The sequence below is a fragment of the Papio anubis genome, chromosome 9 (genome assembly GCF_008728515.1).
Source record: "Papio anubis isolate 15944 chromosome 9, Panubis1.0, whole genome shotgun sequence".
Classification (NCBI taxonomy): Eukaryota; Metazoa; Chordata; class Mammalia; order Primates; family Cercopithecidae; genus Papio; species Papio anubis.
The window spans coordinates 106,835,371-106,863,174 of record NC_044984.1 but is presented as its reverse complement, the minus strand read 5'-3'; the positions used below and the strand labels follow the sequence as shown (position 1 = coordinate 106,863,174).

Here is a 27,804-nt window from a genome sequence, read left to right as displayed (position 1 = left end):
GCAGGGATTCCGGCTCTGCCTTTAATGTACTCATTTTCTTGGAAACTCTTCTTGTGAGTAGGAACTACACAAACAGAAGGTCCTTTCATGGCATGACCAAGGACAAGATATTGTCACTGCCCTCTAACATGCGATCCAGGACCTCAAGAAGTATTATGTGGAATGAGGTGTCTCCAAGCAATATTGTATACGGCACCTCTTCTGAAACCCAAGGGTAATCACCAAACAGTATTTTGAAAACCCCGCAGTAATCCTCCAGTGCGATACACACTCTTAGCCCCTTTTCATGGCTCTCATCTTGTTTGGAACTAGTTGTCTCACTTCTGTCTTTTGTCTTGGCTCTGGGCAGCTTCAGGAACTGCCTTCTGACGTGTGCAACGTCTACCTCCCTGGTAGACAGGCATCCCATCAGGTTGTTTCGGGCAGCGTTCCTCCCCAGGGCACAGGTGTAGTGCCTGGTATTTTGAAGGCACTCTGTTATTTTTATTTATTCTTTCGAGAGAGTCTCACTCTGTCACCCAGGCTGGAGTGCAGTGGTGCAATTTTGGCTCACTGCAACCTCTGCCTCCTGGGCTCAAGCAATTCTCATGCCTCAGCCTCCCAAGTAGCTGGGATTACGGGCATGCGCCACCAGGAGCAACTAATTTTAGTATCTTTAGTAGAGGTGGGGTTTCGCCATGTCAGCCAGGCTGATATCGAACCCCTGGCCTCAAGTGATCCGCCCACCTTGGCTTCCCAAAGTGCTAGGATTACAGGTGTGAGTCACTGCGCCTGGACCATGCTCTGTATTTCTGAATGGACAGGTGACAAGACTAACAAACTAAACCAGCTAGATCTGATTAGATGTATTAAACAATTCAGATGAGACTGAGAGGGGGGTCATAGTATTTTACAGTATAAATAAGTAATCCAAATCATTCCTTATATTTATAATAAAGAATAACCACTTGTTTTGCTACCTATAAAATGGTTTCTTTCTGCCCATGTCAGTGCACATTGTTGTCAGAAGAAAGTGGCTCTGTTGGTATGTAATCTAAACCTACTCTAAAGGAAGAGCTGATGTGCCATAGCAGATAATTTACTCCTCCTCCAAGCCTCCTTACCATCCCTTTACTTCTTATCCCCACCTAATACTACTTACATTCAGTTCTGTGTGTTTTCTAACAATTTCCTCTGTGTGTGTGTGTGTGTGTATGTGTGTGTGTGTGCGTGCACACATATGTATTTTTTGGGGGGATGCAGTGAGAATGGGTGAGAAAGGGTCTCACTATGTTACCCAGACTGGTCTCAAACTTCTGGGCTCCTGGGTTCAAGGAATCCTCCCATCTCAGCCTCCAAGTAGCTGAGATTACAGAGGGGCACCACCACACCCAGCATTTCTTCTATACTTTACACAGACTACACTTTTTACTCTTGATTTACTCATAAGTTCTCCCAAATAGAACTCCCTATCTCCCAATGCTATTTCTACAGGAAACTCTCAATGAATTATTGAGGAACTCATGCCTTTATTCTGTATTCCAGGTTACTCTAGGTAAGAGCTGCTAAATGTCAGTATTTTGCCAGTGTGAGAGGTGGAGTGACCAATAATCCCATTTTTCTCCTGGACGTTTCTGATGAAGCAAACGACAAATGCAATCATATAAGAAAATGGTTTTATTCCTAATTTTTAGTTCCCATACAGTTTACAAATACACTTTTACTCTGATAATACAGCTTTGCAACTAGCAAAGCAGTTGCGCTAACACCCATAAATATAGGTGGGGAGACAATTAACATCCACTAATGTTTCTCTACATAAACTATTCTTTTAATGTCATTCTTTAAAAAACAGTTGCAAATAGACTACATAATATACGTGGGCAAAAAGGCAATTAAGTGAATCTCTTGAAACACTAAATGTATAATAAACAGCATATTATCAACATTTACATGATTCACATCAAAATGATGACATCCTAAAACGTATTCCTTTTAAAGGATAGATTTATCAATAAAATATTACATATCTTTTAATACTCTGGTACAATACTTCATATACTGCAGGAAAATTAATTGTAGGTCTAGTCATCAGCTTAATCAGGGATCCTTTTCCCATTAGCTTTTATTAATAAAAGAATCACAATTAGGTCATAAATAAACAGGCAAATTATTAATTACATGATTTGAGGCTTAGGATGAAAACTTGTCAAAATTAGTTTGATATACAGCAAAGTTATACAACACACTAAAACCAACTGTTCAATAGTTTTTGCCTTGTGTGAACTGCCCATAGTGAAAAAGGAACAAATTTTTAGTGATGAAAGACACAATAAACTATATTTTGGAACTTTTCAAGAGGAAGAAGGAAAAAAGATTTCAACAAAATTAAGGGCAAATACAGATCCTAACAAAGGCATCCTGACATCAGGGAGGCCATGTGCTTGCTATATGTAAAACTTGATTCCCCCAACAACATACAGAGAACGAAAACTGCACTGGCTTTGTAGTTATGTCTACAGTCTAAGTTTCCCTTATGGACACTAAGCTACAATAAAACACTTCACAATTGCAAACCTTTCCACAGCCCCCTCAATTAAAAATAACTCAAGATGTTATTAGTTCTTAAAATCCCCAATAAAATAACCTCTAAAAATAATCTTGACCATTTTCCTGGCTGTTTCCCCGAAGCAACTGGGCTCTTTAAAGAATGCACACACACCAAGAAAGTCCTACCCACGTCTTCTCCTCCCCATTTAGCTACATTTGAAAAGACCTTGGTTTCAGTGGGAGAGATGACCGTAAGTTTCAGAAGGGCCACACACTACACATGAAGCGCCTTTTAGGTTTTTTTTTTTTTTTAAGTTATTAAGACTGTGAAATTCAGCTTTTTTTAAAAACCCCAATACCATGTGCCAGATAACTCTTTTACCCCAAAATATAAAATCCTATGCTTATAATTTTAAAATCCTCAGTGAGCTATGGAATATTGTGCATATTTAATACCTACCAGCAACCTAGAAGTAGATGGTATCCATGTGTCTGTCACACCAACTTTCCAAATAACCTCGTTCACCCATTACTGACTGCTCTGGCCCTGGGCTCTCTGACTTCCTCAGAAACCATCTCTTTGGAACTTTCATTTCCACAACTTTTTTTTAAACCTGCACCTTGAGCTTTCTCCATCATCCCAGCCTCTCGGCCTCATTCCATCTCATGTAAAGTAAACTCGTCTGAGAACCTGCGATCATCTTTTACCAAACACATCATAAGCCTTAGCAACCTAGGGACTATGATCACTCTGGCCTTGGCCTAAGTTCACATAAGAACATGACAGTCTGCTGATTTCATGGAGGGAAATCTAAATGAAATCAATCTCTTATAACAAAGCAAGCTAGCCAAGATCAGGTATTTCCATTCTGAGTATAAAAGCAACTGGTCTTAAGCAACAGGCAGAGATGTTAATGTGGAAGATACATTGGTACAATCAAACTCTTGTGTGCTGGTGAAAGACTTTACCCCCAAAGTCGAGTCAAGACAAAACCAAAGCAAAATGGAGAATGAGTCAATGTAACAATGCAATAAAAAGAACAGGATTCAAGCGTCTTGCTGCAAATACTGAACTGGAATCTTTTTCTGTACAAGTTTGACTAGAAAACAGCAGTCACCTTTCCCTAATAAGGGAATCCCTTCAGGCCACACCTGTGTTCTGAAGCAATTCAAAATTCAATGAATATTGGGGGGCGGGGGTGGGGGCTGATATATATTTTGTCAGTGAGAATGGCAGCCAAACTACCTCAGAGTCTCAAAGGACTGAGAGACCTCAGAAAGGAACTACTACCAGGGCTGGATCTAGGCCTTCCTTTTAGGAGCCAAAGTCAGAAGAATCCAAGGAGACCATAACTTCACGGCAAAGATGCCATAGCATTATTACCGTCACAAAAGTCAACCAATGATATTTTCATTGAAATATCCACACTGAATGATGATTCAACATATGAGGCAAAGAGGGATGTCTCTGGAGAAGGCACTTAAGGTAGAACATTAGCAAATCTTACTGGTTGGCTAAAACAAAAATGAGCTCGTTCAGCCTGGCTGGAGGCCTGTTAGGGCTGTTCCTTCTTAGTGTGGCCTGACTAAAAAACAGTGGCATTAAGAAAGAGTCACATTTCCCAAGTCTGGGGATGCCCAGTGGGGTTGTGCTGCTTTCAAAAGCCCTGTGTCTCTAAACACATCCATCCTCACAAGATCAGTTTTCCCAAGTGCTGGTTCCAAAAATAAGTTCAGGGCTGGCAGAAATCATTCAGGAAGCTTCCTGAAGGCCCTCTCTTCATTTCTCAGTCTCACTTTCAGCTTGTCCCAGTTACTATAAGCAGCTTCAGCTTTCCAAGGTCACTAGCAACTTCTACTTTTGCTAATATCCTTGGTTTTCCATGGCACTGGTTGTGACCCTCTATTAGACTAGTGGCCCCCCAATTAACTGCACCTCCACTTCACACCCTTTTCTTGAATCTGAGCTGGGCTTGTGACTTGTTTAGTAAGTAGAGGGCATACCCCAGCTCTCTTCTGATTAGCAAAAATCATCATCATCATCATCATCAACAGAGCGAAGTAGAAGGGACGCTGCGACAATTCTGGACTTAAGTCTTCAGAAGGCCTGGTCACTTCTGCTTTTGAGCTCTTGGGAGCTCTGAGCTGCATGTGAGAGGTCGAGCTACGCTGCCAGCCAGGCCACTGAAAGAGACTACACGGAGAAGGAGAGACTCAGGACTGCAGGCAGAGAGAGAAGCCCAGCCATCCCAGTCTCTCCACTGACCTGCTGACCACATGAGTGGCCACCTGCAGGCTGGCAGAAGAACAGCCCAGCTGAGCCCAGCTCAGATTAAACAACAGTTGGGGGTGGGGCTTTTTAAGCCACTAAAGTTTTGGGTAACTTTGTCAGCAACATTTGACAACCAAAAACACTGGTCATTCATAGATGCCTTTTTTCTAAGTACAAGACAATTACTCAAATACAAAGAAAATACGGCAAACGTTTTCCCACCACAATCTTCTCAGTCAACAGCCAAACTGTAATTGGTCAATGGCTGAAAAAAAAAAAAACAAAAGCCACACCTCTTATCTTAATTCATAAATATCCATGATTCTTTTTCTGTGACTCTTTAATGCCAATACAAAGGTAGACCAGTCAGCTTCTGACAGTCTCAGGCACTGGCTTAATTCTCATTTAGCCAAAAACAGAAGCCATCAAAATGAATTATCCACAACTGGATACATGATGGTAAATGCAATTGTTCTCCTTTTCTAGGATGTTGTTACTTAATTTTCCCAAATCATTTCTTCTTATCATCCCCCGCAATGAGGAAAAATAAAAATTAAACTGGTTAAGGTTATAAAAAGGAAAAAAAAAAGCCTATTACTAGAATTTGAATCCCATAATCTGCAAAATACAGCACACAATTTAACTGCTTCCTCAATTTAAAACAAATTCTATAAAATATAATGTTGTCTACACTGTAGAGATGATTTCTTCTTATCTGAGGAAATGAGTAATTGGGAAGCAGGTATTGTGGAGTTAAAATACAGTGGTCTTCAAATGGTTTCAAATTTTGCTTATCAAAAGGTAGTCAACCACAATGCAAGCCTTCCAAATCCAAATTCTGTCTTCACATAAACTTTCTTGCATCTGTTCTTGATATTTTTAGGGAGAGGGTGAGAGTCCACATCTGGGGAAGAAATAAGTTAGAGTTTTTAAGGAACATATATCTAAAAGCTTAACAAAGCATTAGGTGATTTTAAGGTAGACTTAAAGCTTTTAACTACACTACCCATTGAAGTGGAATTTCGACATGAAATACTGACACTGAGTTTCTACTTTTTTTTTTTTTTTTTTTTTTGAGATGGAGTTTCACTCTTGTGGCCCAGGTTGGAGTGCAATGGCGCGATCTTGGCTCACTATAACCTCCGCCTCTCCTGCTTCAGCCTCCCGAGTAGCTGGGATTACAGGCTTGCGCCACCATGCCCAGCTAATTTTCTATTTTTAGTAGAGACGGGCTTGTCTCTACTATTTTAGTTGGTCAGGCTGGTCTCGAACTCCCGACCTCAGGTGATCCACCCACCTCAGCCTCCCAAAATGCTGGGATTACAGGCGTTAGCCACCATACCCAGATAAGTTTCTAATTTATCATTAAAACATGCATCACATACTTGGCTCACACTTAAAAAAGGTAATTGATAGGGAGGCGACGTATGGCAGAGATGAATTTCCAGCAGCAGAGCTGGAAGGGATGTAGGTGACCCAGTCGGAGGCCAGGTGGTCTAGCACCCCATGCCACACAGCTGGTCAGAAGCTGACTGAAATGAGCACTCAGGCTTCCTGACTTCCAACCACCCAGTGCTGAGTCCCAGTGATTCCCAGATCCCTACAGATCATCCCCCAGCATGGCCTGGGTTAACCAACTCTAATAAAAATTGCAGGAACAGTGATACCTGCACTCTACCACCAGTATCAGCCATTTCTCTGGAATAAGTGCTAGCCTTGCCTCATGCAGAATTAATTCTGTATTTGATTTTAATGTTTAATGAACTCTAAACTAAAACCATCTTGGAAAAAGAAGTACAGAGAGAGGAAAAAGGAGCCTGGTTTGTAAAACTCAATTATGGTACACTTTGCTAAAACATTCCCAAATTGCTTGCCTGCTTAAAAATACTGCCAATTATATAAACAATTAACCAATAGAGCGCTTGCATTTAAATACCTATTTCTGTGCTGAAGTTTTGGCAGATTTTCTCATCTGAAACTTTTCTGCTGTTGCATCAGGCCCACGTTTTCATAGACTCTAGCACTGTCTTCTCTCATTCTGGAGAGAAAAGAAAAAGAAAGACATTTACAAAAATGTACACCATGCTGTTTAAGCTCACATGATATTTATAAAACACATACTACATTCTTTGGGCACCAGATATGGTACAGACACAGTTCCTGTGCCTAGGACCTGATACTCGCAGGGAGAGAAGACATAGCCATACAGCAATATAATTACAGAAGCAGAAGTGAAATAAGGTGGGGTGCGGTGGCTCACGCCTATAATCCCAGAACTTTGGGAGGCCAAGGCGGGTGGATCAAGAGGTCAGGAGTTCGAAACCAGCCTGGCCAATATGGTGAAACCCCGTCTCTACTAAAAATACAAAAATTATCCGGGTGTTGTGGTGCACACCTGTAGTCCCAGCTGCCTGGGAGGCTGAGGCAGAAGAATCTCTTGAACTTGGGAGGTGGAGGTTGCAGTGAGCCAAGATCGTGCCACTGCACTCCAGCCTGGGCGACAGAGTGAGAGTCCACCTCAAAAAAACAACAGAAGTATAATAAACGCCTCGAGTCCTGATGTTCCCTGGTGTCTGGCAGAAAGCAGGTTGTTTTAAGGAGGGCTGTAGGATGAGGCATTTGAATCACACTGTAAAGAATGGTTGGAAACACACACATAGAACAAATCCTATTAATTTCCAGTAGAGGGATCTGAACAGGCAAAAGATCCAAGAAGGGAAAATACAGGAGCAGGCAGACAGTGATGACAGATCTATTTAGCCCCAGCTCAGGTTATGTGAAGGGCAATGGGTGGTTTAGGGCCTAGGACGGAGGACCAAAGCATCAAGATCCTAGACTCCTTTCTGCTGAGCAGGGAGGTGACATCAGAGCAGTCCAGGAGAGTGAGGAACCCAGCAGCTGTGGGTGCCAGGCTGAGAGGGGCCAGTGTATCCCAGATCTGAACCCTACAAGGGGGATGACGGGAACGAAAGGCAGACAGGCTGTCACAGGCATGCCACTGGTACTGAGGGAATCATGACAGCTGATTCGGTCATGCCAACAGGAGGGAAAAGCTTTCCGGCAAGGACTCAGAACCCTGGCATCCAGTTCCATTGAAAATTATTGCAGAGAGCAATTTAAAATATCAATTTTCCCAGGCAGTCCACTGGGAAAGAAAAGAAAAAAGGCAGAAAGAACTGGCAACTTGAAGGAGAAAATACCTCTGCTGTATAATTTCATTTCAATGTTAAATAGAAAGCAAATGTTAACACAAACCTCATATATGCCACCTAAAACATTTATATAGAATATTAAAATCTGCAGGGGCTTAAAAATCCACATCAGAAGCAAACAGAGAGAAGATTCTTAGGGAAAAATAAAAGGTATATGTTATACTAACAAGTGACTTTTGAATATATAGAAAAATAATAACTTATAATTGCTATTCATATAATCAATTTAACAAATGCTTTCCTACTGTGTTTTAAATAAGGAGTCAGGAAGGTTTTTCTGCGAAGGACCTGAGAGTCAGTATTTTAGGCTCTATGTGCCATACGTCGTCTCTGTCACATATTATTCTTCGGGCTTTGTTTTGTTATTGGGTCTTTGTTTTGTGTTGTTTCATTTTACAACCCTTTAAAATCATTCACAGACTATACTGTAACAGGCCATGGCCCAGATCTGGGCTTGCGAGCTATAGTTTGCTGACCCCTGGTTTAAACATCCAAAGTAGATTTCTGTTGACTAGTGGCAAATGAGTGGATCACGGCTGGGCTGACACATTAGTGGTCAATTTATTTACTTTTATTTTGCAAAGAGCCTTAACACATCGTTAAGACATACGACCTTCCTTTGTAACAATCCCCAGCCCATCAAAAGAAAAAGTAGATTCTTCTTGGAGAACCACCACTTGATATACTTAAAATCCCATAGAATCCTAGTTAGCATAGCAATCAGCCTTCAGTTTAGGAATTCTTTTTTTTTTTTTAGACAGAGGTTCACTCTATAGCCCAGGCTGGAGTGCAGTGGCATGATCTCGGCTCACTGCAACATCCGGTTCCTGGGTTCAAGCGATTCTCCTGCGTCGGTCTCCCGAGTAGCTGGGATTACAGACATGTGCCACCATGCCCAGCTAATTTTTGTATTTTTAGTAGAGACAGACTTTCACCATGTTGGCCAGGCTGGTCTCAAACTCCTGGCTTCAAAGTGATCCACCCACCTCGGCCTCCCAAAGCGCTGGGATTACAGGCGTAAGCCACCGTACCTGGCCAGCTTAGGAAAATTAAAACATGGTTGAGATAGCATTAACACAATCCATAGATATCACCAGTCAGAGACACACTAACAGTGAGGCAACAGGAACGTGCACCAGTGAAAGGCATGTGCTACAAACTTATGTTTTTTTGTTGTTTTTGTTTTTTAAACCTTTTTAAACCGCCATGACCAGGTAAAAAGAATTTCCTTCAGTACTACTTACTCTGCACAGGGTGGCGTTGGAGTACAAGGCGGGAGGGGGCTCTGATCTCCACTCGTCTGGTCCGCTAGAGAATACTTAATATTTGTATATTCATGCCCTTTCCTCTTGCTTTTCTGAAATTTAGAAGAGTGCACATGTGAGGGACAATGGATATTTTAAGGGGATAAAAAAGCAAAAAAGGTATTTTGCCCAAAAAAAGAAAAAAGAGAGAGAAAGAAAAAAAAATTGATAGACAGGTTGAGAATACTGATACATTGACTAAACTGTTAGGGGATTCACCTTCTCAAGGTAAATATACAGTAGGAGTGAAAAGTACTTTTGAACCACAGACTTTGAAAGCACAGCGTCACTCATTAACAATTTACTGTACCGAACCAAATGTCCCTGTTTCTAAGAGAGAATTCACACTTTCTTTGCCACATTAGCGTCTAATCATTTCATAGTTCATGTGAAACACATTTCATGGTTTTTCAGGTAAACAGCTGGGAAAGGAACTCCAAAAATAAAATCACCCCAACTAGAAATGGCACACAAGAATGGAAGATGGTAGCACTCTTATCAGAAACAATAACACACTTCATTGTATCTCCCCTCGCCCCTGGAAAAGACTCTGGCACCTTTTTTGTTTGTTTAGAGACAGAGTCTTGCTCTGTTGTTCAGGCTATAGTGCAGTGGCATGATCTCGGCTCACCGCAACCTCTGCCTCTGGGGTTCAAGCGATTTTCATGCCTCAGCTTCCTGAGTAGCTGGGATTACAGATGCCCACCACCATGCCCGGCTAACTTTTTGTATTTTAGTAGAGATAGGGCTTTACCATGTTAGACAGGCTGGTCTTGAACTCCTGAGCTCAGATGATCCACCTGCCTCAGCCTCCCAAAGTGCTAGGATTACAGGCATGAACCACCACACCCGACCCACCTTTAAAACTTCATTTTTGGTTCTGATGATACCCTGGGAGGAAAAAGGCAAAGAAAACCGGCAGTCATGCAGTCTCATCTCAGATGTGGAGTGAACTATATTTGGTAGGACATCTAGTTAGATGGTTTATCACCCTTTTCTACTCCTATAGGCACCTGGAAACAGCCAACTCTGGAAATCTAATCCATCAGATGAGCATCATTATCTAATGTTGACTTCACTATAGGATTGCCCTTAGGGTAGCCGTATCAAATACTAATGTACAAGCGTATAAGCCAGGCCTGGTGGCACAAGCCTGTAGTTCCAGCTACTCAGAAGGCTGAGGCAGGAGCATTGCTTGAGCCTAGGAATTGAAGGCTGCAGTAAGCTATGATCGCACCATTGCACACCAGCCTGGGCAACAGAGCGAGACCCATCTCTAAAAAATAAAAAATAGGGCTGGGCACAGTGGCTTATGCCTGTAATCCCAGCACTTTGGGAGGCCAAAGTAGAAGGATCACTTGAGGTCAAGAGTTCGAGACCAGCCTGGTCAACATGGCAAAACCCTGTCTCTACTAAAAATACAAAAATTAGCTGGGTGTGGTGGCACACACCTATAATTCCAGCTACTCAGGAGGCTGAGGCATGAGAATCACTTGAACCTGGGAGGCGGAGGTTGCAGTGAGCCAGATCAGGCCACTGCACTGCAGCCTGGGTGACGGAGTGAGACTGTCTCAAAAAATAAAAATAAAAAATAATTTTTTGCCTAATACTATTTGCCTCTGTTAAAGTAGCCAAACCAATTTATTAACTGATAAAGCAGTCAGTAAGAACTTATAGTGCAGGGAAGAAGTTGCAAAATAGACATCCAAAGCAAAAATGTTTTGTTTGGTTTATATACTATTTTGATTTTTTGAACAGCCATTTTCTTAAAACAAAGACTTGCAAATAACCATTTCTGAATAGCAGTCGTAAACGTTTAGCACTGAAAAATCTTTGCTTATATAAGAAACAATCCTTAGAAAGATAAAATATAATTCAAAATTAAATATTAAATGGAAGAATTGGCAAGAACTTTTGTTTGTTTTTTTTGTTGTTGTTGTTTTTGAGATGGTCTCGCTCTGTCACCCAGGCTGGAGTGCAGTGGTGTGATCTGGGCTCACTGTAGCCTCTGCCTCTCAGGTTCAAGCAATTCTTTGCCTCAGCCTCCCAAGTAGCTGGCATTACAGGTGTGCACCACAACACCTGGCTTATTTTTGTATTTTCAGTAGAGATAGGGTTTCATCATGTTGGCCAGGCTGGTCTCAAATTCCTGGCGTCAAGTGATCTGCCCGCCTCGGCCTCCCAAAGTGTTGGGGTTACAGGTGTGAGCCACCACACATGGCCCCCTTTTTTTTTTTTTTTTTTTTTTTTTTTAAGAGACAGGGTCTCACTCTGTCACCCAGGCTAGAGCACAGTGGTCTAATCATAGCTCACTGCAGCCTCAAACTCCTGGGCTCAAGCAATCCTCCCACCTCAGCCTCCCAATAGCTGGTACTACAGGCACATGCCACATTCAGCCAAATCTCTTTTTTACTTTTTGTGGAGAGGGGGTCTCATTATGTTGCCCAGACTGGTCTCGAACTCTTGGCCTCAAGTGATATTTCTGCCTCAGCCTCCCAAAGTGCTGGGTTTACAGGCATGAGCCACCATGCCCTGCTAGCAGAGATCATTATTTTAAAACTTACCTGCCAGGCACTGTGACTCGTACGTGTAATCTCAGCACTTTGAGAGGCCAAGGCAGGTGATCACTTGAGGTCAGGAGTTCAAGACAAGCCTGGCCAACATGGTGACACTCCATCTCTACTAAAAATACAAAACTTAGCCGGGTGTGGTGGCGCACACCTGTAGGGGCTGAAGCACCGGAATCACTTGAACCTGGGAGATGGAGATTGCAGTGAGCCAAGATACCACTGCACTCCAGCCTGGGTGACAGAGTGAGACTCCCTCTCAAAAAATAATAATAAAATATTTTTTAAAAAATAAATAAAACTTATCCTGAGGTTTAAAAATCTCAACTCACTTTTTAAAATAAAAATTTTAAATCTATAATAAATAGGAACTGAAGAGTAAAACTGCTTTTTTACTCAATTTTTTTAAAAAGTAACTTTTAAAAACACATGACATGAGATCTACCCTCTTAAGAAACTGTTAGATGTGCAGTATTATTAACTATATATCCACTGCTGTATAGAAGATCCCTGAAGTTTTTTGTCTTATATTACTGAAACTCTATACCCATTTAACAGTTAATCCCTATTTCCCCCCCCTACTCAATACTTCCTTGAAAATAAAAATCAGTATTTCTATTAATACATAAAGTGATTACAACAGAATTTTCTAGTGTGGAATAATTCGTATAAATGAAACAGGAATTGCTTCAATGACTCAAAGGAATCCAAGGAAAAGCATTAAAATGTTGGAACTTGGGCCAGGCATGGTGGCTCATGCCTGTAATCCTAGCACTTTGGGAAGCCGAAGTGGGCGGATCATGAGGTCAGGAGATCGAGACCATCTGGGCTAATACGGTGAAACCCCATCTGTACTGAAAATACACAAAATTAGCCGGGCGCATGGTGGCACGCGCCTGTAGTCCCAGCTACTCGGAGGCTGAGGCAGAAGAATCCCTTGAACCTGGAAGACAGAGCTTGCAGTGAGCTGAGATTACGCCACTGCACTCCAGCCTGTGCAACAGAGCAAGACTCTGTCTCAAAAAAAAAACAAGAAAAAAAAAAATGTTGGAACTTTTTAGCTTCTGTAGAAGACCAAGAAATAAAACTGACTCACAAATCAGATGGGCTCGTCTCAGTACTGTGACAGCACAGGCTGTGTGATAGATCAAGAGAAATTCTCAGGGAATAGGGATTGTTTTGTTTTGATTTGTGTTTGTGGAGTAGAGGGTAATGTGTTTCTGAGGCCTAGAAAATCATCTGAAATTGATCTATCTCCACCCAAATTCAATGTCACAGCACAGTAACCAAGCCTTCTGCAATGTTCATAATAAATCCTATGGCCTTGCCAACTGACACACAACCAAGATTGAGAGAAGGGATCGATCACAAGACTCCAAAATCATCTGGTATTAAGTATCTTTCCATGTGAAGTAACTGATTACACTCATAAACCTTAAATTACAAAAAATCAAAGGCCAAGAGCAGGAAGAGAGGGTAAAATGAAAACACTTGCCTTGGTTACAGAGCAGCCTAGACTACTTGTCCAGTGCACTCTGGGTTCACATTTGAAGACTACAAACACCACGATTCCTTCCACTATCCAATCATGAAATCTTGCTGGTTTTACTTCGCTCTGTGCTCACTGTCAGTCCCACCCACTCTGACCAAACCATGACGGATTCTCACGTGCAGCGCTGCAGCAGCTCCTCCCTGGCCCCTGCAGCTGCTCAAGCCTGGAGCCCACCCATTCTTCACCCTCAAGCCAGAGTCCTCTTTCAAAATGAGGGTCTCTTCTTTTTTTTTTTTTTTTTTTTGAGACGAAGTCTCACTCTGTCACCCAGGCTGGAATGCATTGGCACAATCTCGGCTCACCGCAGTCTCTGCCTCCTGGGTTCAAGTGATTCTCATGCCTCAGCCTCCCAAGTAGCTGAGACCACAGGCATGAGCCACCATGCCCAGCTAATTTTTGTAATTTTGGTAGAGACAGGGTTTCACCATGTTGCCCAGGCTAGTCTCAAACTCTTGGTCTCAAGCGATCCACCCACTTCAGCCTCCCAAAATGCTGGGATTACAGGTGTGAGTCACCACACCTGGCCTAAAATGAGGATCTTTTTATGCCATTCTCTTGCTTCAGACTCCTCAATGACTTCCATTTCCTTCCAAATAAAGTCTAAAATCTGTAATATGCCTATAAGCCCCACCTCTCCCTCCAAACAAAAAATCTGGTCTCAGCTTACTTTTCTAATCCCCCCATCACACTCCACATTGTACCCCAACTCCTTCTACTCCAAACATGCTGGATTTATTTCCATTTCAGGAACACGACTACTTAAATATTGCCAGTGCCTGGCACAGTACAACCTACTTTAATTAATGCAGGAATGAATGAACAAGTATGAAAAAAACAAGGAAATGAAGGGAGCTGTGTGAAGAAACAATAGGGCACATGGGGGCACAGTCTCATGTTAATTCAAATTTTACATCTGGTAAAACTTCAGTTCCATGAGGCAACAACCATGGCTATCTTCTTCACTGTTACAACCTCAGCATCTAATCAATGTCTGCAACAGAAAAGGCACTCAAATATTTCTCAAAGGAATGACAGACACCAAACAAAAAGAAAGTGTTTAATAAAATACGAGCAGCTGAATATCAAGTGCCACACAAGGCCAGTTTAAATCTTGCTCATTTAATGTTGCAACAACTGAAATTCAGCCTGTGCAACCCCATTTCTATTCCAGCTCTGCTATCATGGAATTTTTTTTTTTTTTTTTTTTTTGAGAGAGAGTCTCGCTCTGTCGCCCAGGCTGGAGTGCAGTGGCACAATCTCAGCTCACTGCAACCTCTGCCTCCCAGGTTCAAGTGATTCTCATGCCTCAGCCTCCACAGTATCTGGGATTACAGGCATATGCCACCACGCCTGGCGAATTTTTGTAATTTTGTAGAGACGGGTTTTTACCATGTTGGCCAGGCTGGTCTCAAACTCCTGACCTCAGGTGATCTGCCCGCCTCAGCCTCCCAAAATGCCAGGATTATAGGCCTGACCCATTACAGAATTTTTAAAAGTAATTTCTGTCCTTCAGTATGATTCACTCAGAGAGAACACTGTTCCGATCTCTGCATGCTAAAGTGTAGAGATGCTCCCTGTGTGGTGTGTATTTCATTCAAAGAAGAAGTGCCTAGTTGGCAAATACAATTCTCACAGGGGTATAGGTTAGTAATTCTGAAACTACTTTACACCTATACCAGGGTTGAACAAATGAGTAGATAGGTTGGTGATAATGAGACTGGGGTTTTTCCCTGTTAGAGAAAGAAGTCACAAATAAGCAAAAGGAAGGCAAGAATGAGCCCTGCAGCAATGGATTAGAGTCTGAGACATCAGTATGAACTCATGTTTAGCTTAATATATATACAGATGGCCAGATACAGAAAACAATGATAGATAGATGTGAATCCATGGATTCATATACAGCCATATGTTTTCTAGCTCTATCTGCTGAGAGGGCCTAGAAGCAGCAATGAGCATACCCAACACCCAGACTAGTTTCTAAACCCCAGAGTCTAAAGTAAAAGGAACCAGGGCTCCAGAGAAATGGATGATTCTAGAGCTGTGGCAGGGAACAACAGAAGAGGAGCCTGGAACATCTTTTGTAATGCCAAAGTAGAGAAGCACTCAGAAACAAGAGGGTGGGGACATGTCAAAAGACACAGGAGCCAATCTGAAGAACCTCCCAGTGACCAAAGCTGTAACAATTTGAGCAAGAAAAATAGATTATAACCCAAGGTATAAAATAAATATACATGCGTCTCTATCAATATAAATAATGGAAAAAAACAAATGGAGAGAAGGAACAAATCTTTCTTACAAAGGGACTCTAAATAAGTTATGTAGAAACCAGTCATTCCAGTTTCAATTAAGCTCCAAGAGATGGAGCTTTATTTCCTTCCTCTTGAGTATGGTCTGAACTAAACAACTTTCTTCCAAAGAATTGAACAGGGAAAGGGGAAAAGAGTATAGGCAGTCCCCAACTTCATGATGGTTTGCCTTACGGTTTTTTTTTTTACTTTATGATGGTGCAAAAGCAATACAACCCTTCTGTTTTTCATTCTGAGTACAGTACTCAACATATTACATGAGATACACAACACTTTATTATAAAATAGGCTTTACATGTAGGCTAATGTGTCCTGAGTACATTTAAGGCAGGCTAGGCTAAGCTGTGATGTTTAGTAGGTTAGGTGCATTAAATGTATTTTTGACTTATGATATTTTCAATTTATGATGCGCTTATCAGGCTGTAATCCCATCATAAGTTAAGGAGGATTTGTAATTATACAGTGAGAAAAATCTGGCAGATACTAACTAAACCAACAGACAAGTTCAACATCACCAGGCCATGTTGATAACATTTACCTCCAAGTGATGAGAACACTTAACAATATACCTCTGTGGTATTCTTCCCAAAACTCCATTACTCAAGTCTAATCATGAGAAAACATAAGATTAACACAAGTTGAGGGATATCCTACAAGATATGTGACCAGTACTCTTAAAAATTGTCAAGGTCGCCGGGCATGGTGGCTCACACCTGTAATCCCAGCACTTTGGGAAGCCAAGGCGGGCAGATCACAAGGTCAGGAGATCAAGACCATCCTGACTAACATGGTGAGACCCCCGCCTCTACTAAAAATACAAAAAATTAGCCAGACGTGGTGGCGGGTGCCTGTAGTCCCAGCTACTCGGGAGGCTGAGGCAGGAGAACGGCGTGAACCCAGGAGGCAGGGCTTGTAGTGAGCTGAGATCATGTCACTGCACTCCAGCCTGGGCAACAGAATGAGACTCCATCTCAAAAAAAAAAAAAAAAGAAATCATCAAGGTCATGAAAAACAAGGAAAGCCTAAGAAGCTGTCACAGATTGGAGAAGACTACAGAGACAAGTGTGACCAAACTCAATGTGTGATCGTGAATTGGATCCTGGAATGGAAAAAGGATATTCACTGGAAAACTGGCAAAATCCAATTAAACTCTAGAGTTTAGTTAATAGCAATGTATTGATGTTAATGCTTTAGTTTTGATAAATGTATCATGATTAGGTAAAATGTTAACTTCAGGGGAAACTGGATGAAATGTATAAGGAACTCACTCTACTATACAGAGATATGTATAACGCTCCTCGACTTTATGGGGATACATCCCAATAAACTCATCGTAAGTTGAAAATATCACTAGTCAAAAATGCATTTAAGGTATCTAACCTACCAAACACCACAGGTTAGCCTAGCCTACTTTAAACGTGCTCAGAACACTTACATTAGCCCATAGGTTGGCAATATCATCTCACAATACCTTTTTTAAAATAAAGTGTTGAATGAAAAGTGAAAAACAGAATGGTTGTATTGCTCTCAAACCATCATAAAATCAAAAATCATAAGTCGAACCATCTTAAGTCAGGGACTGTCTGTACACATGTGTGAGGTTTTACAGAGAGGGAACTCAAACAGAGCAGTAATTGATCAGCTAATTGGCAATTCAAAGAACGTTGCAGCAGTACAAACAAGTAGACCCAGTGCCCAGATCTTGGTTTCAAACTACTACTCTTCACTAAAAGGAATCAGGTTCCTTTGAAAAACGGCTGGGAAAGGAGAAGATGAGCCTAGACCATCTTCTAAAGTCTAAAGAAGTGCTTGAAAATGGAAACGGATCAAAAGGACAGAGTACCCAATCTGAAAAGGTTCCCACTAGCCAAATTCAAGTCAATTCAAGCAATAACAACAAAAATAGTAGTAAGGTGCCCATTCTGATAGACATGAATAAATAAATAAGGGAGAAAGAAAAGCCCTTCCTTATGGTAAGCTTGCAACTAAAAACAGAAAAGGGAATGATGAACCTAAAAAGTTCTAGAAGAAAGCATATTGGGAAAGCACCATGACAGTGGTCATGGCAATGGTTTTTAGGATTTGATACCAAAAGCACAGGGAACAAAAGTAAAAATAAACAAGTGGAACAACATCAACATCCAAGTTAAAGTGCAGTGGCACCATCTTCGCTCACTGCAACCTCCGCCTCCCGGGTTCAAGAGATCCTCCTGCCTCAGCCTCCCAAGTAGCTGGGATCACAGGCGTGTGCCACCACACCCAGCTAATTTTTTAGGCTTTTGGTAGAGATGGGGTTTCACCATGTTGGCCAGGCTGGTCTCGAACTCCTGACCTCAAGTGATTCACCCTCCTCCGCCTCCCAAAGTGCTGGGATTATGGGCGCGAGCCACCACGTCCAGCAGGAATATTATTTTTAAAAAGAAGAAAATCCTGTCATTTGCAAGAACATGGATGACATTACGCTAAGTGAAATAAACCATCACTTCCTGATCTCATTTGTATGTGGAATCTAAACCAGTCAAACTCATAAAAACTGAGATTAAAGCAGTGATTACTAGGGGTTGGGGTGGGGAAAACAAGGAGACTTTGGTCAAAGGGTACAAACTTGAAGTTACATAAGATGAATACATTTTGGAGACCTAATGTACAGCATGGTGATTATAGTTAATAATAATGTAATGTCGCTGGGCATGGTGGCTCATGCCTGTAATCTCAGCACTTTGGGAAGCCGAGGTCGGTGGATCACCTGAGATCAGGAGTTCGAGACCAGCCTGGCTAGCATGGTGAAACCCCGTCTCTACTAAAAATACAATAATCAGCCAGGCATGGTGGCACGTGCCTGCAGTCCCAGCTACTTGGGAGGCTTAGGTGGGAGAAGCACCTGAACCCAGGAGGCAAAGGTTCTAGTGTGCCAAGATCATGCCACTGCACTCCAGCCGGGGTGACAAAGGGAGACTCCATCTCAAAAAAAAAAAAATGTACATTTAAAATTTACTAAGAGTGAGGCCGGGCGCGGTGGCTCAAGCCTGTAATCCCAGCACTTTGGGAGGCCGTGGACGGGCGGACGACACGCAGGTCAGGAGATCGAAACCATCCTGGCTTAACACGGTGAAACCCCGCCTCTACTAAAAAAAAAATACAAAAACTAGCTGGATGCAGGTGGCGGGATGCCTTGTGGGGCCCCAGCTACTCCGGAGGCTGAGGCAGGAGAACATGGAACCCAGGAGTGAGCTTGCAGTGAGCTGAGATCCTGCCACAGCACGCCAGCCTGGTGACAGTGACAAGACTCCTGCCCCCAAAAAAAAAAAAAAAATTTACTAAGAGTGGCTGGGCTATGGCTCACACCTGTAATCCCAGCACTTTGAGCTAAGGCAGATCATTTGAGGTCAGGAGTTCGAAATCAACAGCCTACAACGGGTGAAACCCCATCTTCTACTAAAAAATACAAAATTAGCCGGGTGTGATGGCGATGCTCTGTAATCCCAGCTACTGGGGAGGCTGATGGTGAGAATCGCTTGATCCCTGGGAGGGAGGTTGTAATGAGCCAGATTGCAGGCCTGCAATCTGGTAGACTGGGTGACAGAAAGACTCATCTCAAAAAAAAAAAAAGTCACTGAGATGTTGGCTGCATTATTTAACTCAATTTTGAAAATCACTTCACAAAGTATACATATATCAAAATATCATGGTATATACTTTATATACAATTTTTCTTTGCCACTTATACTTTTAAAAGCTGGGGGAAAGGCAATAGTGGAAACAGAAAATTGCTACTTGGCAAATACCACGGTAATAATTTTTTAGGCAAGAGTTTAATCAATGAATATAAAATTAGTAGGCAAAAAGTATTATGAGAAATAGGTAATTTACACAGTCTCTAGTATCTACCAACAAGATATTAACTTAAAAGGGAAAAATAATAACTTTATGGTCAAGAGATTAACTTAAAAGGGAAAAATACTTTTTTTTGCTTAAAAAAATGTAGCAAAAATACTACTTTTTGCTACATTTTTTGCTATGCCTGTAGTCCCAGCTACATTTTGCTCAAGTAACTTTATGGTGGACAAATTTGACAGACACCACCTTATTCAAGTGATCAAAGTTAACACCACTAGTAATGAATCAGATCAACAGTGTGTACCTGATGTGATGTACCAAGAAGACTACAATAACATTTCTGTGACAGTCCTGCCAAAAATGCATGACTAGAATATAGTCAAGAGAAAACACTGGACAAAACCAAATCGAGAGGCATTCTACTAAATAGCTGGCCTAAACTCTTCAAAAACATCCAGGTCATGAAAAATAAGAATGACTGAGAAACTGTTCCAGATTAAAGAGACTAAACTGGCCAGGTGTGGTGGCTCACACCTGTAATCCCCCTTTGGGAGGCCAAGGCAGGAGGGTCACTTGAGCCCAGGAGTTCAAGGTCAACCATGGCAACACGGTGAAGCTCCATCTCTACAAAAAATACAAAACTTAGCCAGGCATGGTGGTGCATGCCTGTGGTGCCAGCTACTCAAGAGGCTGAGGTGGGAGGATCCCCTGAGCCCAAGGAGGTCAAGGCTGCCGTGAGCCATAGTCTCAACACTGCACTCCAACCTGGGCAACAAAGTGAGATCCTGTCTCAAAAAAGAGAAAAAAGATACATTATAACCAAATGCACTGTGTGACCCTGAACTCATAAAAGATACTAGCAGGACAAACTGGCAAAATTTGAGGATGGTCTGTAGGTTAGATGATAGTATTATATCAGTGTTTGTTTTCTGATTTTGATCACTGTATCAAATAATTGTGACATTGGTTATGTAAGAGAAAGGCCTTATTTTTAGAAAATATACACATTTTAGAATGTGTAGGCTTAGATTATTTATTTTTTAAAATGAAATGATATTTAGAGACAAAGCGGTATAAACGTTTGTAAGCAACAAACATTTTACCTTTTACAATTCACACTTTTAATTTTAAACAGAGAGAATAAATGAATGATAAAGTTAAGTATGCTAAAAAGTTAAGTCAGGAAAGTTAGGTAAAGAAAATTCCACAGACTACTTGTGCAAATTTGAGGGGTTTTTTTTTCCCACTACTGTAATTGGAAGTTAGCAAATGTCTTTCGAACTCCCAAAGCGTCATGAACACTTCATAATTACTTGAGAAGTGACTGTAATTCTTCCTTCCTTGTGCTGTTTCTTCTCTTCCTTCCCCACAGTTCTTTACCCATCATTACTTTTTTTCACTGATCCTTTTTTAGCAAATTCTTTCACTCCCAAAGGTCATGAACACTTCATAATTTTAGAAGTGACTGTATTTTAGAATAACCAATTATCCTGAATGAGTTTTTGTTCTTTTGCTTCATTTATAAATCAGTTGGGTTTAATGTTGTGTCTGTCATTTAAACTTTCTACTAAATTAAGTACTTCTTACTTTACCACAATCAGCCAGGCAGCCAGTTCCCAGATAAATTCAAACCACACAATGCAGAAAACTATACATTGCAGGATTTCATTTTTAAAAATAAATAATCGAAGCCTACACATTTTTAAAACCCAGAGGTCACTAGCTCAGTGGCTCACACTTGTAATCCCAACACTTTGGAAACCCAAAGTGGGAGGGTTGTTTGAGCCCAGGAATTCAAGACTAGCCTGGGCAACGCAGTAAGACCTTGTCTCTACAAAATAAAGATAAAAAAATTAGCCGGGCATGGTGCCACAAACTTGTAGTCCTAACTACTCAGAGAGGCTAAGGCAGGAGCACTGGTTGAGCCTAGGAGTTCAAGACCAGCCTGGGCAACATGGCGAAACTGTGACACTACAAAAAATGCAAAAATTAGCTGGGTGTGGTGGCACATGCCTGTAGTACCAGCTACTTGGGAGGCTGAGGTGGGAGGATCGCTTAACCCTGGGAGACTGAGGCTGCAGTGAGCCATGATTGCACCACTGCACTCCAGCCTGGTCAACAGAGAGAGACCTCTCTCATTAAAAAAAAAAAAAAAGACATTCCTGAACATGCTCCAAATTGTAGTAACTATGCTACATTCTCTTTGTATTTACTAGGAAATCCTTCTCTTTGGGCAACTTTTTGCCTAACTATTCTTGGGCCAAATTAAGTATAATGGAAGACATATATAAAATAACTTATAGTAACCATCTAAATATTTCATATCACTTAATACAAATTCAGATTTAAAGCACTGAAGTTGGCCAGGTGCAGTAGCTCACGCCTGTAATCCCAGCACTTTGGGAGGCCGAGGTGGGTGGATCACGAGGTCAGGAGATCAAGACCATCCTGGCTAATACAGTAAAACCCCATCTCTACTATAAATACAAAAAATTAGCCGGGTGCGGTGGTGGGTGCCTGTAGTCCCAGCTACTCGGGAGGCTGAGGCAGGAGAATGGTGTGAACCTGGGAGGCGGAGTTTGCAGTGAGCCGAGATCGTGCCACTGCACTCCAGCCTGGGCAACAGAGCAAGACTCCGTCTCAAAAAATAACAATAATAAATAAAAAATTAAAAAAAATAAAGCACTGAAGTTCAAATTTTGACCTTACATTTCTATACATACAGTTTCTGAAGATGTCTATGTATAATAAAACAATTCCGTATGTCTGTGTGGACTGAAAACCTACTAAACTAATTAGCAGTTACCTTACTTTGGCCCACCAAACTTTGATAACGTGGCTGCTATTCTGCTAGTCTAGAAATCTTTCAAATATTGGTGGCAGGTCCCATTCTGAAAAGAGCTCAGCATTTGGAGAAGCTGAGTTCTCTGGAAGGCAATGAGCAGAGTAATGCAGGCAATCATCACTGATGTTTAGACACTACCCCATCTGCAGCATGGCAATGGGGTTGAGGGGTGGGGGAGAGAAGCACAGCCCCCAAAAGAGCAGTTCTCCTCATTTCCTTCATCTCAGCATATTCCTAATTAACTCAGCTTTGTGCCTGTTATGAATAGCTTCAGATGGAAAGGCTCCAATTCCACATTCCTCTTCATTATGCACAGCTTATTAAAATTGAAATTTCACTGTTTCCAACTCGACCAAATTAGTGGTTCAAACTGCCGTGCGCTATTAAGAGTGAGGCATTCGTTTTAAAGGATGGAATCAGGATAAACATGGCCTGGATCAAGGCTGGAACAGGCTAGAAACTTCAAGGCTTTGAGTTTTACGCTTGCCACGTGAGCCTGGGAACATCAGAACCTTTCTGCATGGCAGTTCTTCAATCTGGCAGGCCAGGCTGATAGGATGGTGCCCTTCCCTAAGCTCCTCTGCGGTGAAAAATCAGAGCTGAGAAGTAGAGAATAATTAACAGTTTCCAGAAGCCCTTTTAGTTGGGAGTTTGTTTCCCATTCCCAAATCAAACAGTTGTCTATCAGAGCCTCTCCTCCTGCTCAAAAGGAGAGCGTATCCAAGAGGCCTAGAAAGAGAATGCGAATCTGCATGCCAGCCCTCAGGCTGGTACCTGCTCTTCTTCAATCCTGCGCTGTAGTGTTTCAATATAATGCTGGACCGCCATATAGATAAATCGGTACTGTGCTTCTGTCTGGACCATCCCTGACCTCTGAGACCGCACCATCTGGATGGTTTTGGGAACGTCAATGTCGCAGTCAACACCTACGAAGGAAACATCAAGAAGAATAAAGAGAAACTGCAGAACCAGGATGAAGTTGTTTACACACAACTTTTAGTGGACTCACAGACAATGCTGATTTAGTCTTTGTTGTTTTAATTGAGCATGTTGCAATGGCTACAGTGTTGAACTTCTGACCAATACCAAAGATCCCAGAAGACTACATAAATAATAAAGTGGCAGAGGTCAGGATTCCCTCACTTTCCAACAAATCACCCCATACTGTAAACAAGGTTCAGGTGGCTGGATAGAGACCACCACTGTGTATGCAACAAAAGGCCATGGCAGTGGGTTCAGCAGCTCCTAGACTTCATTTTATGCCAAAAGCTCAAATAGTGTCACTTCTGTTCTCAAGCAGACACAGTGAATCAGCCCAGATTTTTGTGAAAAATTTTTCCCATTCAACCTCTCTTCCCTAGGCTGTTTTCACGAGCACTTTCCTTCCATAAACTAAAAACAGAAACTGTCACTTCTTGCCCGCCAGATGACCCACCTTTCTCTCTGATGATGTCAATAAGAATATCAATCACGATGAATGTCCCTGTCCGGCCAATTCCAGCACTGCAGGCAGAAGGACAAAAAGCAGGGACAACAGAATCATTCATGGGGGTTTCAGACTCAAAACCAAGCCATTAGTATTAACAGAAACAATGTCTACTCTTGGGAGCTATTTATAAAATTGTCTCTTTATGTTTGAAAATATGTTGGCAAAAAGCACAGGGCTTTGGAGTCAGCCCAAACCTGCTCTTGGAGTTCAGCTTCTCCAGTACAACGTGCCTGAGTTAAGTCCCTTAACCTCTCTGACCCTCAGTTTCCGCATCTGTGAAATGGGGACAACAGCACATACCATACAGAGTGCTGGTTGGACAGAATGAAACAGGAATCGTATACAAAAAAATACATCAAAATTACTGAAAGAGGGCCAGGCACAGTGGTTCTCGCCTATAATCCCAGCACTTTGGGAGGCCGAAGCAAGAGGATCACTTAAGACCAGGAGTTCCAGACCAGCCTGGTCAACATAGCAATACCTCGTCTCTACTAAAAACAGAAAAATTAGCCAGGCATGTTGTCATGCACCTGTAATCCCAGCTACTCAGGAGGCTGAGACATGAGAATTGCTTGAACCTAGAAAGCAGAGGTTGCAGTGAGCTGAGATCGCACCACTGCACTCCAGCCTGGGTGACAGAGTGAGACTCTGTCTCAAAAAATAATAATAATAAAGTTACTGAAATAGAAGAAATAAATACTTTTAAAAATTAAAAACAAAAAACATTGTGCTCAGAGGCTGGCTCAATAAATGGTAGCTTCTTTAACAACTGGACAAATAAAAAAGTTTCACATATATCTACCTGCCCAAGAAATGAATGAGATTTAGGAGACCCAGTGTTCCCCAGCATAATCATGAAGCCCAAACTGGAGAATCAGCAGCCCACAAACTCATTACAAAGGTCACAGCACAGCTTCCTTCAAAGGCCTTGGTAGAAAGCAGCTGGAAGCTTGTGAGGCAAACAAATATAGTGTTGGGGAAGAAATATATTTATGGTAGAAGAGAACAGAATGGGCCAGGTGTGGTGGCTCACACTTACAATCCCAGCACTTTGGGAGGACAAGGCAGGTGGGTCACTTGAGGTCAAGCATTCGAGACCAGTCTGGCCAACATGACAAAACTTTGTCTCTATCAAAATACAAAAATTAGCCGGGCATGGTGTCAGACACCTGTAATCTCAGCTACTTGGGAGACTGAGGCAGAAGAATGGCCTGAACCCAGGAGGCGGAAGTTGCAGTGAGCGAAGATGGTGCCACTGCACTCCAGCCTGGGCAATAGAGCAAGACTCCATCTCAAAAACGAAAAAAAAAAGAGAGAGAGAGGACAGAACCACAAGGAGGTGAATCATAGAAGAAAAGAAGACAAAAGGGAACCAAGCAAAAATGACTTAAGGGATCCTCAAGAATCAGGTCTATTTCCACTACATCCCCATCACCTCAATACCTACAAAGCAGTCAACAGCTACAAAGCAAACATCACAAAGAATAAGGAGAAACTGCAGAGCGAGGATGAAGTTGTTTAATGCACAACTTCTAGTGGACTCAGAGAGCATGCTGACTTAGTCTTTGCTGTTTTAACTGAGCATGTTACAATGGCCATGGCCAATGGCAGTGCTGTAGGGTCTAGGAGAAATATGCCTTGGGATCAAAATGTCCCCTAATGCAGTTGCTCTATGCCTCAAACAGATATTAAATTCTTTCTACAGTTAAAAAGCTAGGGGTAGATAGGTAAAAGCAAGCCTTGGGCACTAAGAGACAGGGACAGGCTGTGGCCTAGAAGGGCAGCAGGAGCTGTCACCTGCAGTGCACCACGACCGGCCCTGCATCCATGATGCTCTCCTGCTTATGGTGCACCTCCTCCAGGAAGTCCAGCACGCCCCCAGGGTCGCTGGGCACTCCGTGGTCCGGCCAGGTCCGAAAGTGGTATTGCCAGACCGTTCTCTCCGTATTCCCCTGGAGTAGAGCCAAGAAAAACCAGAAAAGAATTAAATAAATCAAGAGGTTGAGGAATCACCCAGTTCCGAGCTTTCCTAAATCCAATGTGAGCCAATGGAGAAGAAAAGAATCTCCCCAGGTTCCACTGAGAGGTCCTCTTCATGAGGTTCCCAGAACTAGTCTCCTTTTCGGCAATCCTGCAGGCAACTCTTTGCCTCTGTCATATGAACCAAGAGGTCTGGTATGGCAATTTGTTCTTTCAGGTAACTACACCCTGAATCATCTCTCTGAATTACCAGCAACAGGTAACATCCCCGTTCCTCTGCATCCCTGTGGCACTCAGCTCTGGAGGGAACTGAGACCTCAAGGGACCCAGGTCTCTCCTCCCAGCAGAAGAGGAAGCAGATGAGGAAACAGGCATTCACTTAAGACATTCATTCCTCTTTGTTTTTTTGATACCCAACCTTCCCCACACAGACTTCTATTGTAGTATATAAACACAGACTTCTATTGTAGTATTGTTCTTTTTTTTCCCCCCCCAAGACAGAGTCTTACTCTGTCACCCAGGCTGGAGTGCAGAGGCGTGATCTTGGCTCACTGCAACCTCTGCCTCCCAGGTTCAAGCGATTCTCCTGACTCAGCCTCCCAAGTAGCTGGGATTACAGGCATGCACCACCATGCCCAGCTAATTTTTGTATTTTTAGTAGAGATGGGGTTTTGCCATGTTGGCCAGGCTGGTTTCAAACTCCTGACCTCAGGTGATCTGCCTGGTACAGGCGTGAGCCACCCAGCCTGGTCAGTATTTTTCTATTTTAAACTTGTATTTAATGCAAAGCAGATAAGAACACAGGCTTTGCTATCAGATAACTAGATTTAGGCTCCAATTCCAGGCACTCACTCACGTGGCCCTTGGATATCTCTAAACCTCAATTTCTTCATTTGCAAAGTGGGAATAATAATCTCTCTCTCTCATAATGCAATTGTAAGGACTCGACAAGCTCGCTGAAACACTCAGTCTCTGCCCAGCAAATAGGAAGAGACTCAGCACATTACGGCTATTTTGAGGATAATGATAATTTATAAAGATCAACAATGGCACCAAGGCTACAGAAGACCAAAAAGTATCACGTTTCTTGCTACATCTTCTTCCTATATAAGTGGAGACAATATAAGCTAAGTGACTTTTTTTTTGAGACAGTCTCACTCTGTCATCCAAGCTGGTGTGCAGTGGCTTGATCTCAGCTCACAGGAACCTCCACCTCCTGGGTTCAAGCAATTCTTGTGCCTCAGACTCGACTCCTGAGTAGCTGGGACTACAGGCGTGTGCCACCATATCCAGCTAATTTTTAGTATTTTTAGTAGAGACAGGGTTTCGCCATGTTGGCCAGGCTGGTCTTGTACTTCTGACCTCAAGTAATCCACTGGCCTCGGCCTCCCAAATGGCAGGGATTATAGGTGTGAGCCACTTTGCCCAGCCTTAAGTGACATTTTCAAAAGGGATTTAAAAAGATACTTTTCTCTTTTTTCTTCTTCTTTTCTTTTTTTTTATTTATTTTTAAGAGACAGGGTCTCGCTCTGTTGCCAAGGCTGGAGTGTAGTGGCATAATCACAGCTCACTGCAGCCCTGAACTCCTAAGCTAATGCAATCCTCTTGCCTCAGCCTCCCAAAGTACTGGGATTACAGGCGTGAGCCACCGTGCCCAGCCCTCTCTCCCATTTCTACTTGACAGCTACATTGTTCCAGTTCCTCTCACTATCTCTACCATAGATTCAACCTCCATCCCTCCCCATCATCAGAATGACTGGACCCTCTCTGACATCAGAAATCTAAACATCCCACCCTGGGCCACAACCACACTGGCTTCCAGATCCTTCTGGTCCCCTTGTCACTTCAAGTAGCCTCCAGACCACTGACCCCTCCCTCCACTTTGCCAACTGCATCCTCCTGCCCCCGTCC

The 27,804-nt window shown here is 42.4% G+C and overlaps 1 protein-coding gene across 2 annotated transcripts in view; it reads right to left on the bottom strand.

Annotated features, from left to right (window-relative positions):
* Positions 1-1,638: 1,638 nt before the first annotated feature.
* PTPN11 (protein tyrosine phosphatase non-receptor type 11) overlaps positions 1,639-27,804 on the bottom strand; it is a 99,408-nt gene continuing 73,242 nt past the window's right edge. Inside the window, exons 11-16 of one of the 2 annotated variants that reach the window (XM_017946217.3) lie at positions 25,711-25,877; positions 23,860-23,927; positions 23,199-23,350; positions 9,258-9,370; positions 6,738-6,839; positions 1,639-5,705 (exon numbers count right to left, since the gene is read on the bottom strand). In XM_017946217.3, coding sequence (XP_017801706.2) covers positions 6,770-6,839; positions 9,258-9,370; positions 23,199-23,350; positions 23,860-23,927; positions 25,711-25,877 — 570 coding nt within the window. In that variant the 3' untranslated portion in view covers positions 1,639-5,705; positions 6,738-6,769. The remainder of the gene's footprint in view (positions 5,706-6,737; positions 6,840-9,257; positions 9,371-23,198; positions 23,351-23,859; positions 23,928-25,710; positions 25,878-27,804) is intronic. The other variant, XM_021922969.2, reaches the window with a different exon arrangement.